This window comes from Nerophis lumbriciformis, linkage group LG10 (genome assembly GCF_033978685.3).
Source record: "Nerophis lumbriciformis linkage group LG10, RoL_Nlum_v2.1, whole genome shotgun sequence".
Lineage (NCBI taxonomy): Eukaryota > Metazoa > Chordata > Actinopteri > Syngnathiformes > Syngnathidae > Nerophis > Nerophis lumbriciformis.
Genome location: NC_084557.2, coordinates 33293192 through 33308212, shown reverse-complemented (window position 1 = coordinate 33308212; position 15021 = coordinate 33293192). Strand labels below are relative to the sequence as shown.

At 38.1% G+C, this 15021-nt stretch overlaps 1 protein-coding gene across 1 annotated transcript in view; it reads left to right on the top strand.

Annotated features, from left to right (window-relative positions):
* The window catches only part of parvaa (parvin, alpha a), a 35569-nt gene that overhangs the window by 14450 nt on the left and 6098 nt on the right, over positions 1-15021 (top strand). Inside the window, exons 6-11 of the mRNA XM_061969803.2 lie at positions 4305-4420; positions 4557-4615; positions 9551-9570; positions 9645-9706; positions 12219-12287; positions 14163-14264. Of these exons, the coding sequence (XP_061825787.1) occupies positions 4305-4420; positions 4557-4615; positions 9551-9570; positions 9645-9706; positions 12219-12287; positions 14163-14264 (428 nt within the window). The remainder of the gene's footprint in view (positions 1-4304; positions 4421-4556; positions 4616-9550; positions 9571-9644; positions 9707-12218; positions 12288-14162; positions 14265-15021) is intronic.

Genomic DNA, 15021 nt, shown 5'->3' with positions numbered 1-15021 from the left:
TGTGCACCTGTGTCAATCCTTAGTGTCACTAATGTACCATTTACTGGAAGTGTTTCAGTTCATATATCTTCATTAAGTGTGTTTCAATTTTCTTAATGCTGCTCAATTTATTTTCATTGTCAGATGACACCAGGCCCACAAAGAAAGTTGAACTCTTTCCTGTTTTTCTGTTTCCTAGACTTGCCATACGGACTTCAGCTTTGATTTGGATAACTATTACTTTGCAAAGTGATTTATTTTCCATTGTATTTGGAGCATCTTTTGCCGTAAGCTGGACATTGTTGGAGTTCATGTTTCTTACCACATCGTTGCAGGAGTATTTCACATAATATACAGTATGTCTGTCTTTTGTGTTATATTTCTTTTTACTTTGAAGCTTTCAGCTTCAAGTCAGTCACAAAGTTGTCATCAGCCTCCTCTGTTTGTTGCACACGTGATCGGAACACAAACCTCTCAAATACACAGGTGTTTTTCAACGGTCAATGATAAGCATCAAACTTCTCGATCACTTCGTTATACTTTCGTCTGTCATTGGCTACCTCGAATTCAAACATGACAAAGACTTGGATGGCTTGGGGTCCAGCTACTCTAAGAAACGGCGCTATTTTATTGGCGTCAGATCTTGAGTTCAATCCCACCGCGGCCATGTAGAGTTCAAATTACTGCCTGAATGATCGCCATTGCTGTCCACATTACCAGCCAGCTTTGCTCCCGATGGTGGTCTCAATGTCTCAATTTCTTCTTTTAATCAAACTGATGCAGAGTGAAAAGTTTTTTCCCCCACTACTGGTACCATGTTGTTCATCTATAAATGATGACACTTAGTCTTGTGAACAACAGGCTCATGCTCCATTATTTATTTCTTCCCACCACTGAATGCATTTACATATAGCTAGTATGTCTTCATCATAAGGTTTACCTGAAAATCATTATTGAGGACCTTTGCTGCTCACATTATGTATCAGTCAGTTTAGCTGCATATTATGACATGCAAGATTGCATATCTTAGTTACTCAGACTAATGTGTTTATGTAAGTTTAAATTGGAGTATGTAATTTCTTCCTGTGAAAGATATTAATGTCTCTTTTATTCATGTTAGCATTTAAGCTAGCGCCAGTCCTTCAGTGTGTTTATCAAAGTGCTGTTATCAATCACGGTTTTTCGCCGCACTCTCCGGGGGTGGGGAGTGGGCTCGTGGGGGCCCGGTTGCCGGTGGGGCGGGGGCGGTCTTCCCGTCCGGTTGCGGGGAGTCTCTGGGTCCCTCGGGCGGGGCGTCTCGCCTTTCTGCCCGTGTGGGGTTGGTCTCTCGCTGGCTTGGGGTCTGGCTGTCCCCTGCTTTTCTCGTGCCCTGTCCTCTGCCGGGTGCGTCTGTCTTCGGCCTGCTGCTGGCCCTTGTGGGCGGTACGGTGGGTCGGGCTCTGGGGTTCCTGTCGCTGGCCGGCTTGGCTGCGTGGGGGCGGTGGTCCCTGGTTCCCTGGGCACCACGCCTCCTGTTTGTGGGTTGGGCTCTCGGGGGTGATGGGGCCGTGCTCTGGCTCCCACGCACTCTGGGAGTCGAATGTATTGTACATGCAAATTCACATATGCTCACATACGTACATAGGTACCTACGCTCCCACATACATACACAAATACAGTACATATTTACATACACATACACATACTGTACATATACATTCACTGTACAAACACATATACACATTCTGTACATATACATTCATTGTACAAACACATATACACATTCTGTACATATACAAGTACATATGCATACTTACACTCATGCACATAATCACGTTTCATCAAACATATATTAACGTTGTTGCCCTAGGGTAAACTGGGTGTAACACATGGCACACTGACAAAGCTTAACCTATTGTGACTATAACAATCTACAAGGTTAATGTAGGTTGCTTCTCTTTCTCCCCCTCCATTTTTCTGCATTCTTTCGTATCTCAAGTTATCATTACATATATGTATTGTTGCATTTAAACAACTGTATTGTTGATAATAAAGGTAAATTATTGGTATTGTTCATTATCAATAGCGCTATTTCTATCGGTATTTGTATTGATCCATTTGTAGTGTAATAATGCTCATTGTCATTTCTGTATTATTTTTTATTTTTCGCTAACTGCTTATTTGCTATTACTTTTACCATCATATTTGTACATGTCATATTTGCTGATTTTGCTCTATTGTTGTTGTTGTTGTTTGCTGTTGTTGTTTTTGTCTCTCTGTCTAATCCCCCTCTTGTCCCCACAATTTCCCCCTCTGTCTTCTTTTTTTTTCTCTTTCTATCCCCTCCTGCTCCGGCCCGGCTGCACTAAATGATAATATAAATACATTTAATAAAGTCAAATACAAATAAGGCAACAAGAGAAGTATCCTACACTTCTCTTTTGTAAAGTAAATCTGAACAGCCGACATGGGCATCTACATCAACTATATGATTTGCCTGAGAAGCTGGACAGGACACAAAAAAAAAGAAAGTATATATCTGTATCATGAATCAATTTAAGTGGACCCCGACTTAAACAAGTTGGAAAACTTATTCGGGTGTTACCATTTAGTGGTCAATTGTACGGAATATGTACTTCACTGTGCAATCTACTAATAAAAGTTTCAATCAATCAATCAATCAAGCCTATCGTAGATGACTTTGGGCAATGGGCAAAATATACCCTGAACTGTTCACCAATCGATCACATTCTAACAGACAAATAACAACTTGTATTCATATGCACACATCAGGACAAGTTATTGTCTCCAATTAATCGTTTTGGATTGTGAGTGGAAACTATTTTTGGTTGATGGAAAAACCCACATAACAGCAATAACATTTGTTGGAATACCTGTTAGTACATTTTAGACATTGTAGATTTAGTTATTCAAATCTGACACGGAATGTTCTGTTTATACTGTATATCACTTGATCTAGCAAATACCTCGTGTAAAGATAGGTGTTGGATACATAAGTATAGGCACATACTGTACATCAGGGCTATTCAACTCCATAATGAAGAGGACTGCAGTTTCAGGAAGGGGTGGACATTGACATGTGAATGTTTTGTCTGAAAGTTCCTCCGCGGGTTATCTTCCTTTGAGACTGCATTTACTTAATTACAAAGTAAACACATTGACTTTCACACTGCACTGTCAATAAATTCTTTATTCTGCCCTAACTACTTCTTTCCAGTGTGTGCAGCTAGACAGTTAACAGCATGAAGAAATAGAAGATCCAGAAGTTTTGTTGATGATTAATGTTCCTTCTTTTAAAATTATTTTCCATCCTAAGTTTTATTTCTTCACACTTCTTCCTTTATTTAGGTTTGTAAGACTGAAATTATAAACATAAAATAAACATTACAAAAGCATAGCGTCCATTGTATATTTTACATAATGTCCATTGTGTTTTACTCCGGCTTCCTCCCACCTCCAAAGACATGAACCTGGGGATAGGTTGATTGGCAACGCTAAATTGGCCCTAGTGTGTGAATGTGAGTGTGAATGTTGTCTGTCTATCTGTGTTGGCCCTGCGATGAGGTGGCGACTTGTCCAGGGTGTACCCCGCTTTCCGCCCGATTGTAGCTGAGATAGGCTGCAGCGTCCCCCACGACCCCGAAGGGAATAAGCGGTAGAAAATGGATGGATGGATGGATGGAAAATACAATGTTTTGTGTTAATACATTCATACTATAAACTACGGATGTTTACGCATATAGAAATTAAACATCCACAGCAAGCATTGCACAAGTGTGTAGCACAACACAATTAAACCTAAGGTGTGGCTTTATCGCCCTCTACTGGTTAAATTTAGCACTACATATATTAAATGAGGTTTGATCGCCAGACTTAAACAGCCAAAAAACAACATGACCACGAACACAAAAGACACCACAAAATCAGCAATTTCAATACATTCATACTTTGTTGTCCAGTCGCTGTTAAAAGCCAGATTTTCACAATTTATTTTGATTTTTTTCTAGGTCGATAGTGCCATCTTTTTCTACTCACCCCACCGCTGTTTCATTGTGACACATGACACATTGCTTTGCTTTTGCTCCCTGCGGGGTGATGGGAGTACTACATACATTGGCAATGGTTTCCTTAAGCCTATTTGAGTGATGTTTGGAGGGCCAAATTAAAAGCTTTGGCGGGCAGGATGTGGCCCGCGGGCCGCCATTTAGATAGACCTGCTGTACATGTTTAGCTCTAATGACCGTATCACTTGTGGTTTTGTCGGACATGTAAAATGTGGGTGTCATTGATAATACATAATGTTTTTTTTCTTTCCCGTCATCAAGCGGTACATGCAAAGAGCATAGTTGCAATCCTGCACCTGCTGGTGGCGTTGTCACAACACTTCAGAGCACCCATCAGACTGCCAGACCATGTTTCCATTCAAGTAGTCGTTGTCCAGGTGAATAACGATATGTGCCGTTATGTACTTGCAAATCGTCTTTTGTTCGACTTGACAACATTCCTCCATGTTCTTGAATTGTTGGTTGATTTTATTTGTAGTGTAGTAAAACCCATCTTTCTTTTTCGGCTTTCAGAAAAGAGAGGGCATTCTCCAATCCAGACAAATTCAAGAAGAAATCACTGGCAACACAGAGTAAGTTTTCTCATTTGTCTCATTTTTACACTTGAAAGTACAGTATGTGACCATGTTCAAATAAGTAATTTCCTCCTGAGACCCAGCATCCTCTACAACAGGGATGTCAAATATACTGCCCGTGTCATGGGTTTGTTAATATAAACATGGGCTGGATTTTCTTTGTGAAAGAAACTCATTTTCTAAATGTGTACATGGGATGTCGTAATTGCGATTGTTTGACAAGCAAACTGTTTATACCCAGACTGAGCAAGTATGCCAGGCAGGAAATAAACTGTAAAGCATGGCTGTGGCTCCTCCCCCTCGACCCAACACCGAACACATCGTTCTCTGGCACCCTCATTGCCGCAAAATGTCTCTGTCAACAAAGAGAAAAGTGTACGCAGAGTGTTCCAAGAAAAATAGTCAGCCTCCTATTTATTCACCATGGGAAAGCTGTGTGTTTGATGTGTTCCCATTTTGTGTCGGTGCTGAAAGAATATAACCTTCGTCGCCATTATGAGACTCTTTATTTCAACAAATACAACAACTTGCAAGGATAAGAGAGAAGGTGAATGAGTGGTGGTTTTGAAGAAACAGCAGTTTTTATTTAATCACAGCTGAGGAATCCGTGACAGTGCAGTGAAAACTAGCTACCTTATCGCTAATACAATTGCAGTGGCTTCAAAACCATTTAGTGAGGGTGAATTTGTGAACACATGCTTGCTGAATGCTGCGGAGATTGTGTGCACTGAAAAGCGCCAGGCTTTTGCAAATATCAGCCTGACAAGAAATACAGTTGCAGACAGGATTTCTGATCTTTCTGGGGATTTGGATTTGACCAGTTGAAGCACATAGTAAAGACATTGATTGCGTTTTCAGTTTCAATTGATGAAAGCACGGACATAACAGATGTTGCACAATTGGCCAATATTCATCCGTGGAGTTGATGACACTTTGACCGTCACCAAGGAGTTTGTTTAGTTGGTGCCAATGACAGATACCACAACAGCAGTTGATATTTTCACCCCCCTTATCAGCGTGCTGGACAGAGTGGGAGTGGACTGGTCCCACGCTGTCAGTCTGCCTACAGATGGTGCGCACTCAATGGTCATAAAAAAGAAGGTGTTGCGATGATATTCAGAGAGAAAGTGCAGACTGCAAATGGAGGACGTGCTTTTTGGACTTTTAACTGTACTTACATCAGGAGTCTTTTTCCTGCAAGTCATTAAAGGTGGATAACGTCATTAGGGTGATCGTCCAAACTGTTCATTTTACCAGATCCAGAGGTCTTGATACTTGAAATAATAGATTTGCAGTGTGATTCAGATTTGAAGGTAACATTTTCCGTGGCTTGGACACATTTTATCATTATCTCTTGCCAAGTTACCCCAACTTGACAGCCCTTGCTATATAAGTGTTGTGCATGTTTGGAACCACATATATTTTTGAGCAAGTTCTTTCTCTCATGAGCATTAATAAAACAAAGTTACGCTCAAGGCTCACGCACAAGCACTTACAAAATATCCTGAACTTGTCTGCCACTCAAGATGTGACACCTGATATTGATGCAATTGGGAAAACTAAAAGATGCCAGGTTTCAAGTTTAGTAATATGAATTGATAAGATTTTTCCCGGTTCCGGTTCCACTTTCGATTCTGCTTAACGATTCAGTTCTTTATCGGTTCTCATACCGATTTTTATCTGGAAGAAATATTTAGCATCACTTTTGTTTAGTTTAAAGCTAACATGACCTTACAAAGCCAATAGTAAGGTCTGAAGAAGGACATGGCATAGAAATACTCTTTTTAAAGTACATTTCTGTAGAATTTAACAAAATAAAACATCTGGAAATTATACAAGAATATAAAATTTAGTAATATTTTAAAAACTTTTAAGAATCTTTGTCATCTACCTAGGAAATACACCATGCAATATACCGTGCAAAGGTTTCTTTAGATTTACAAGGTGAAACAATGACACAGGCTCATAACATGCAACAAAAGATATGTCAAGCCTTTTTTTTAAATCATGTTGATTAGGGATGTCCGATATCCGATATTCCGATATTGTCCAACTCTTTAATTACCGATACCGATATCAACCGATATATACAGTCGTGGAATTAACACATTATTATGCCTAATTTGGACAACCAGGTATGGTGAAGATAAGGTACTTTTAAAAAAAAAGAATATAATAAAATAAGATGAATAAATTAAAAACATTTCTTGAATAAAAAAGAAAGTAAAACAATATAAAAACAGTTACATAGAAACTAGTAATTAATGAAAATGAGTAAAATTAACTGTTAAAGGTTAGTACTATTAGTGGACCAGCAGCACGCACAATCATGTGTGCTTACGGACTGTATCCCTTGCAGACTGTATTGATATATAATGTAGGTACCAGAATATTAATAACAGAAATAAACAACACTTTTGTGTGAAAGAGTGTGAATGGGGGAGGGAGGTTTTTTGGGTTGGTGCACTAATTGTAAGTGTATCTTGTGTTTTTTATGTTGATTTAATAATTTTTTTAAAAAACGATACCGATAATTAAAAAAACGATACCGATAATTTCCGATATTACATTTTAACGCATTTATCGGCCGATAATATCGGCCTGCCGATATTATCGGACATCTCTAATGTTGATGTTTGTGGTTTACAGCTTATGAAAACCTTGAATTAAAAATCTCAGAAAATGTGAGGTTTTAAAAAACTGTAAATAATGATAGTCAAAATGATAACAAATAAAGGCTTGACATATCTCACTTTGCATGTAATGACTTTATATCAAATAGTTTCACATTTGAAGTTGAGATGCTAACATGAATGGACTTGTACACGATATTCTTATTTCATGAGTTGTACCTGTATAATATATTGACTGAGTGAAAATGTTGCTGTAGGAAAACATGCAACTTTTCTCCGACTACAATTGAACATTCACCTACTGAAGGAGCATCTACGTGGCAAATCGTTGCAAGTTTTTGACCACAAACTGAGTCACTGCTTGGTGACATTTGTCCTTCCTGGTCGAGTTGCACTCTTCCCTGCCGCGGTGGAAGCTAGCGGCAGATGTGAACTAGAGCCATTACTGCCCGCCAGAATGTGTTTCCTCCTGCTCATCTGATTGAGCAGGCATTCATTTCAATTTAACAGGTAATAGCGCTAACATAGTAGGCGGTATTAGTACCTGTTGTATGTACGTCAGATGACTGCTGCTGCCTGGGATGAGATCGGCTTGGTTCAGTTATTTCATGCCGTATGTTCAAATGTTTCAACATATTGCTCATATGTCCTTTTCTTGATGAACTAGCAACCTTGGAATTATTACAAGTAGTGCTGTTGCAATCTTTTCGTGTAAGATGTCGGCAAACTTCAAAGCTCTTCTTCCACCCGGGCGCCGCAATGTTGCTGTCTGACGTCACTACGCACATTACGTGATGACGTCATCCTCAGCCGGAGGAACCGTTAAGGGAATTGTTTGAAAAAGTGGCAAGTGATTTAAAGGTATTGATACACTGGGAACCAGTTTTGAACAAGAACCGGTTTTCAAGGAGTAAAATAAACATTTAGTAACCCGACTTAAAATGCTGCATGAGACACTGCACATTGATATAGTTCTGTGAAAATTGTTGTCCTGAAAGTGAACAGTGTGTGATTTACTGCAATACTGTCAGCCTCTTAAGTTTATATGTTTGGTTTGTTGAAGTTGTCCATGCATTGCACATATTTTATTTTTCTATTAATACACAGTGATGCCTCCAAAGCAGGAAGTAACTCACCCTCTTGAATATCTTCTATCTCAGTTAGTATAGTTTGTTGAGTTAGCACAGGATTCATGTGTGGAAATGACAAATTAGGTATTTGATACTATAGAGTAGTTTGTATTTATTTATTATCTATGTTGTTTTTTGTTCAATCCCAGATAGGCTGTGACTTTAAGTCTGATGGCTTTGTAGATACACTGAAACGTAATCTAAGTTTATTATGTTCGTCATTGTGTTTTTGCAACTGCTCTGTTTTCCTCGGGATGTTCAACTAACTTGAATTGTTTTGTCAAGAGGAATATTTGTGATATGTACATTTTCAGAATGTACTAGTTCTATTTTAGACCAAAGTAAAACAAAGAAAACAATCTGAAGTTGTCGGTAGTTGTGTTTTGAAGTTATTATGCCATGATTTTACCAGTCCGGCCCTCGTGGGAATAGATTTTCCTCCAGGCGGCCCCTGACCTAAAATGAGTCTGACACCCCTGCTCTACAGTCAGGACCAGGTCGGTCTGATACTAAAATTAGCATCCAAGCAAACTTTGATTTAATTTGTTATTGTATTATTTTGGTATGTTACATTCTTCAATTGCACAGTATCGAGTGGTTTTATAGCAGCTGACTGAAAATTCAACTAACCTTCTGCCAGCAGTAACTGGCCTGCTCCATTATGACACCTCCTCTTCAGTGACGTGAAGAGGAGGTGTCCCAACAATCCCAACAATAATGTCCTACAAAGGGTTAACATTGTATTAATAGGCAAGAGGTCTTCTGTTTCCATACGAAACAGCATATATTCACTCATTGTATCAATACCCAGCAGTACTGTTCTGCTGTTGAGATTATTGTGTTATAATACGTCGTCACCGGGGACCTCTCACTGATGATGCCCAGGTTATTTGAATACTCGAGATGTACCTGTGCTTCTCTAATCATGATGCCATAGCTACGTCTATTGTTGAATCATTTCTAATCCCACCATTCTCCACATTCCTCTGTGATTGAATTGGAAGCACTTGTCTTTCATTATCTCATGATTTCTGTGGGGATTCAAGTGTGAAATTGTGAATAAAATGAAATAACCTCAGATTTTTTTTTTCAAATTTGACACATCTGAGACATCTTTTCTTACTCTTTTTTTCCCCTTCTACCTTTTAAATTGTTTGTCCTTTTCTCAGGGCTTTCTCCGGAAGACATGGTATGTTGCTATAGCAGATTACCAAACACTTTTATTCAAGTAGGCTTAATCATGTGTTCAATGTTTTGCCACAGAACGCGATGCTTTCGACACCCTGTTCGACCACGCTCCAGATAAACTGAATGTTGTCAAAAAGGTAATAAGACTTTTCAGTGACATCGCAAATTCATCAGCAACTTCTGCTATAATACAGTTTAAAGGGAAACTGCACCTTTTTTGGGGGAATTTCAGAATCCCTATGTAAGACAAGAACAAATATGGTTTTATTTTTTATGCATTTTAATTCCTAAAATATGGCATATATGAGGATCTTTCCTCCAGAAGGTCTTATCTTTGTCCATGGGATGTCAGATTAAACAAAAATTGAGCTGTTTGGCCACAATACTCAGCAACCTACTCAGTGGCCTAGTGGTTAGAGTGTCCGCCCTGAGATCGGTAGGTTGTGAGTTCAAATCCCGGCCGAGTCATACCAAAGACTATAAAAATGGGACCCATTACCTCCCTGCTTGGCACTCAGCATCAAGGGTTGGAATTGGGGTTTAAATCACCAAAATGATTCCCGGGCGCGGCCACCGCTGCTGCCCACTGCTCCCCTCACCTCCCAGGGGGTGATCAAGGGTGATGGGTCAAATGCAGAGAATAATCTCGCCACACCTAGTGTGTGTGTGACAATCATTGGTACTTTAACTTTAACTTTAACTTTATATGTTTAGAGGAGAAAAGGTGAGGCCTTTTCCCAGGAACACCATGTCTACCGTCAAGTATGGTGGTGGTAGTATTATGCTTTAGGCCTGTTTTGCTGCCAATGGAACTGGTGCTTTACAGAGAGTAAATAGAACAATGGAAAAGGAAGATTACCTCCAAATTCTTCAGGACAACCTAAAATCATCAGCCCGGAGGTTGGGTCTTAGGCGCAGTTGGGTGTTCCAACAGGACAATGACCCCAAACACATGTCAAAAGTGGTAAAGGAATGGCTAAATCAGGCTCGAATTAAGGTTTTAGAATGGCCTTCCCAAAGTCCTGACTTAAACGTGTGGACAATGCTGAAGAAACAAGTCCATGTCAGAAAACTAACAAACTTAGCTGAACTGCACCAATTTTGTCAAGAGGAGTAGTCCAAAAATCAACCAGAAGCTTGTGGATGGCTACCAAAAGCGCCTTATTGCAGTGAAATTTGCCAAGGGACATGTAACCAAATATTAACATTGCTGTATGTATACTTTTGACCCAGCAGATATGGGTCTACATTTTCAGTAGACCCATAATAAATTTATAAAAGAACCAAACTTCATGAATGTGTTTTGTGACCAACAAGTATGTGCTCCAATCACTCTATCACAAAAAAATAAGAGTTGTAGAAATTATTGGAAACTCAAGACTGCCATGACATTATGTTCTTTACAATTGTATGTAAACTTTTGACCACGACTGTATGTATGTATGTAAATAAGATGTTTTTTTAAAGCACTGAATCGGCGGAATAGAGCGACTCCTACTAACGCCATTGTCAGCTGACATTTTCTAATGTTTATTTACGATTTACAATGCATTAAAAAAAGAAAAAACATATGCTGGTCCCACATGGGGATTGTGAATGCTAGGCAACATAAAAAAAAAAATTTAAAAAAAAAAGTGCAGTTCCCCATTAAATACTTCATGGTCATGAATGTCATTCGTTTTTATTATAACAATTTTTTTTGTACAACGTTCCTCTTTTCAGGGATTTTTTAGAAACAAGACTTGGTTTGGCCCTACAATAGTCAGGTTAATTTCTAAATTTTCAGGGAACAGATGTTTACTGTCTGAGCTCTACATTTTGCTATCAGAGTTTTGGACTATTTTGACCCATCCTGTTCACAGATCTTGTATTGTATTTATATGTCATGAATATATTTACACACACACACACACAAAAAAACATGTGCGGTAATTTGCTGTAATATTTATTTACAGCCCCAAAACATACATGTTAGGTTAATTGGTGTACTCTCCATTCTTCCCTAAAGTTAGCTTCGAGAGGCGTAATTATAAGGATAACAAGCGGTATAGAAAATAGATGTATTTATTTTAACAGTGGTGAGTAATATGCCTAAATAATAGGTCAAATCTAGCCACAATAAAATATATATGCATATTGATTTAACAATTTTAAAATATATTTTCCAATATCTTATCTAAATTCACTACTTTGCATGAAATACATGCTCATCATAACAAAGCTCTTCAAAGCAGACCATCCTGAACTGTGAGAGACAGTCCCACACGGCGCTTGCGAAAAGCCTTTTTCTGAATAAAGCTAACATTGACTGGGTTAGTACAAGGGGAGTAGGGAGAGCAAATCAGAGGTCAAAGGTACGGGTCAGCGAGAAATCACTCTGCGCAATTATTTCAATCTTAAAGTCACCATTTGTATCAACAACTTTTTTTTATCCTTTGTGCTTTTGCGACTACTGTCTGTAAAACCGTACATTTGTATCAGTAGTCACAATTGTTGAGCAACTCTCTCATGGCTGTTACACTGTGTTTTGTACCATTATTGTGTAGTTATGTATCAATTCTGTGTTTTGACGGTTTATGACCATGGACTGGGTATGTTTTTGTTTTTGTTTTTTTGTACTTACTGATTACGCGCTTTCTGTTTTATCAGACGCTGATCACGTTTGTAAACAAACACCTGAACAAGCTCAACCTAGAGGTGTCGGAACTGGAAACACAGGTACGAGACAGTCATGGTTATGAATAAATACCACTAGCTATTAGAAATTGAGACATTATGAAAGAAAAGCCAGCCTTTATATAATCCAACAACAACTTTGGGCACCAATGATCACTTTTGGAGTCTACCTTAGCAGGATCTCTCTTGGCTTTGTCAACCATGTTTCCTTATACAACATCTGGGGGGAAAATATGGACTCAACAGACTTGAAGGATGTTCATTCAATGTTGCACGAAAAAAAAATAGACATGACACACACCTGTAGTCATTTCAAATGGCAACTTTCTAGCTTTAAGAAACACTAAAATAAATCAGGAATATAAAATATGATATTCAGTAACAGTTTCATTTTTGGATCAAGCAGAGTATTATGGAAACGCTAAATTCTAAGGAAAAAAAAATATTGACTATCTCTGCATTTTTTACTTTATAAAGCTAACACCTGCATCAGATTAAATCTGTTCATTTGTCTACCGTTAAAAAAATGTGTTCACACCCGGGAGAGCTGTTGCTCTGTTGTGGATTGACATGAATCATGGTTCCAACTCGACAGATGTCAATTAAAACAAAAGAGAGGATTATCAAACTTCTTCAAGAAGGAAAATCATCATGCAAATATGTTGATTGTTTAAAGTCAGCTGTATCTAAAATCTGGACCAAGTACAAACAACATGGGAAGTTTTGTAAAAGGCAAGGATATTGGTAGACCAAAGAAAACATCAAAGCATCAAAACAGAAAACTTAAAGCAATATGTCTTGAAAACCGAAAATGCAGAGCAAAACAAATGAAGAACACATGGGCAGAAACTGGAGTCACCGTTTGTGACCGAACTGTTAAACTGTCAAAGGAAATGGGATTTAAATACAGAAAAAAATCTGAACTAAAGCCGTCATTAACATCTAAACAGAAAACAACGAGGTTACAACGTGCTAAGAAAAAGAAATAGTGGACTCTGGATGAAAGTCATATTCAATGATGAATCGCAAATCTGCATTGGGCAAGGTGATGATGCTGTAACTTTTGTTGAGTGCTGTTCCACTGAGAATTATGAAGACAACTGCCTGAAGAAAATTTGCAATTTCCACAGTCATTGATGATGAGGAAGCATGTTGGGTAATGGAACTGGGGAAATGGCTTGCAATACATCTTATATGAATGCACAAGTTAACATTGACATTTTGTACACTTTCCTTATTCCATCAATCAAAAGAATGTCTGGAGATGATGACATCATTTTACAAGATTATAATGCATCTTGCCATAGAGAAAAACCTTCAAAAACTTTCTTGGATCTCAAAACAATTAGAAATCTGTAGTGGAAATTGAAAATAATGGTTCATGACAAGACTCCAACCTGCAAAGCTGATCTGACTACAGCAATCAGAGAAAGTTGGAGCAAGATTGATGAAGAGTACTGTTTGTCACTCATTAAGTTTATGCCTGCAGGGTGTTATAAAAGCCAGAGGTGGTGCAACAAATTACTAGTGGTGTGTTGCAGTATTTTTTGTTTGTTTGTTTTACATGATTCCATGATTGTTTTCCTCAGAATTGAGTGATTCCACATTTTGTTTACTCTGCTTTATCAAAAAAGTAAGCTGTTATTGACTGCCACAAATGTTTTTCTTGATTTTTAGTTTTCCCTAAAGCCAGAAAGTGACGGCAGTTTTATGTCATGTCTGTTTTGTTTTTCTACGAAATTAAACAACAGAATGAACACCCTCCAGGACTGGTGATTTCATATTTTTTTGCCAAGGGTTGTATATTAAGTCAAGGCTTGTTTTTTTTTGTTTGTTTGTTTTTTTAAGTACCGGTACACGCATTATTTCTCACTACAGTTTATGACCATGCCACCAATCAGCTTTGTTGTTTCTCAGTTTGCAGATGGTGTTTATCTGGTGTTGCTAATGGGGCTGCTGGAGGGATACTTTGTGCCACTCTACAACTTTTTTCTCACACCTGAAAATTTTGACCAAAAGGTAAGTGGTCATTTTGTTCCTTTTTTTTCAAGAGGTTAAAATGACTGTTACTAGAGGTCCCTAATTTTCCAAAGTGTTGTAAGCATTATAATCCCTCATTCTTCCTGCTCTGAGCATGCAAGCCACACCCTTCGTGACTTACACACACACACACACACACACACACACACACACAGGAAAAGGTGAAACCAAAACGTACGTACTTTTTAAATAACTTTTACTACTTTATACATTTACAGTATTTTGTGGCACATTATATGATATATGATAAGTTACTATTAACAGTGTACAATACGTCTCATTTTTACATTATAACTTGGCCTCTAGGTTGCTTTAGAAGTAGTATATAGCTAGGGCTGAAACAACTAATCGATTTTAAAAATAGTTGGCGATTAATTTAGTCATCGATTCGTTGGATCTATGCCATGCGCAGAGGCTACTTTTTTTTTTTTTTTAATAAACCTTTATTATAAACTGCAACATTTACAAACAGCTGAGAAACAATCAAAATAAGTATGGTGCCAGTATTATGGTTTTTTTCAATAAAATACTGGAAAGGATAGAAATGTAGTTTGTCTCTTTTATCCGATTATTATTTGATTAATCGAAGTAACAATCGACAGATTAATCGATTATCAAATTAGTTGTTAGTTGCAGCCTTATATATAGCGTTAGCAAACTTACATTTTTACGTGTTTATATAATGGCAACATCACATGCCATGACTGAAGTTTGAGTTTTCACTTCTCCTATACGT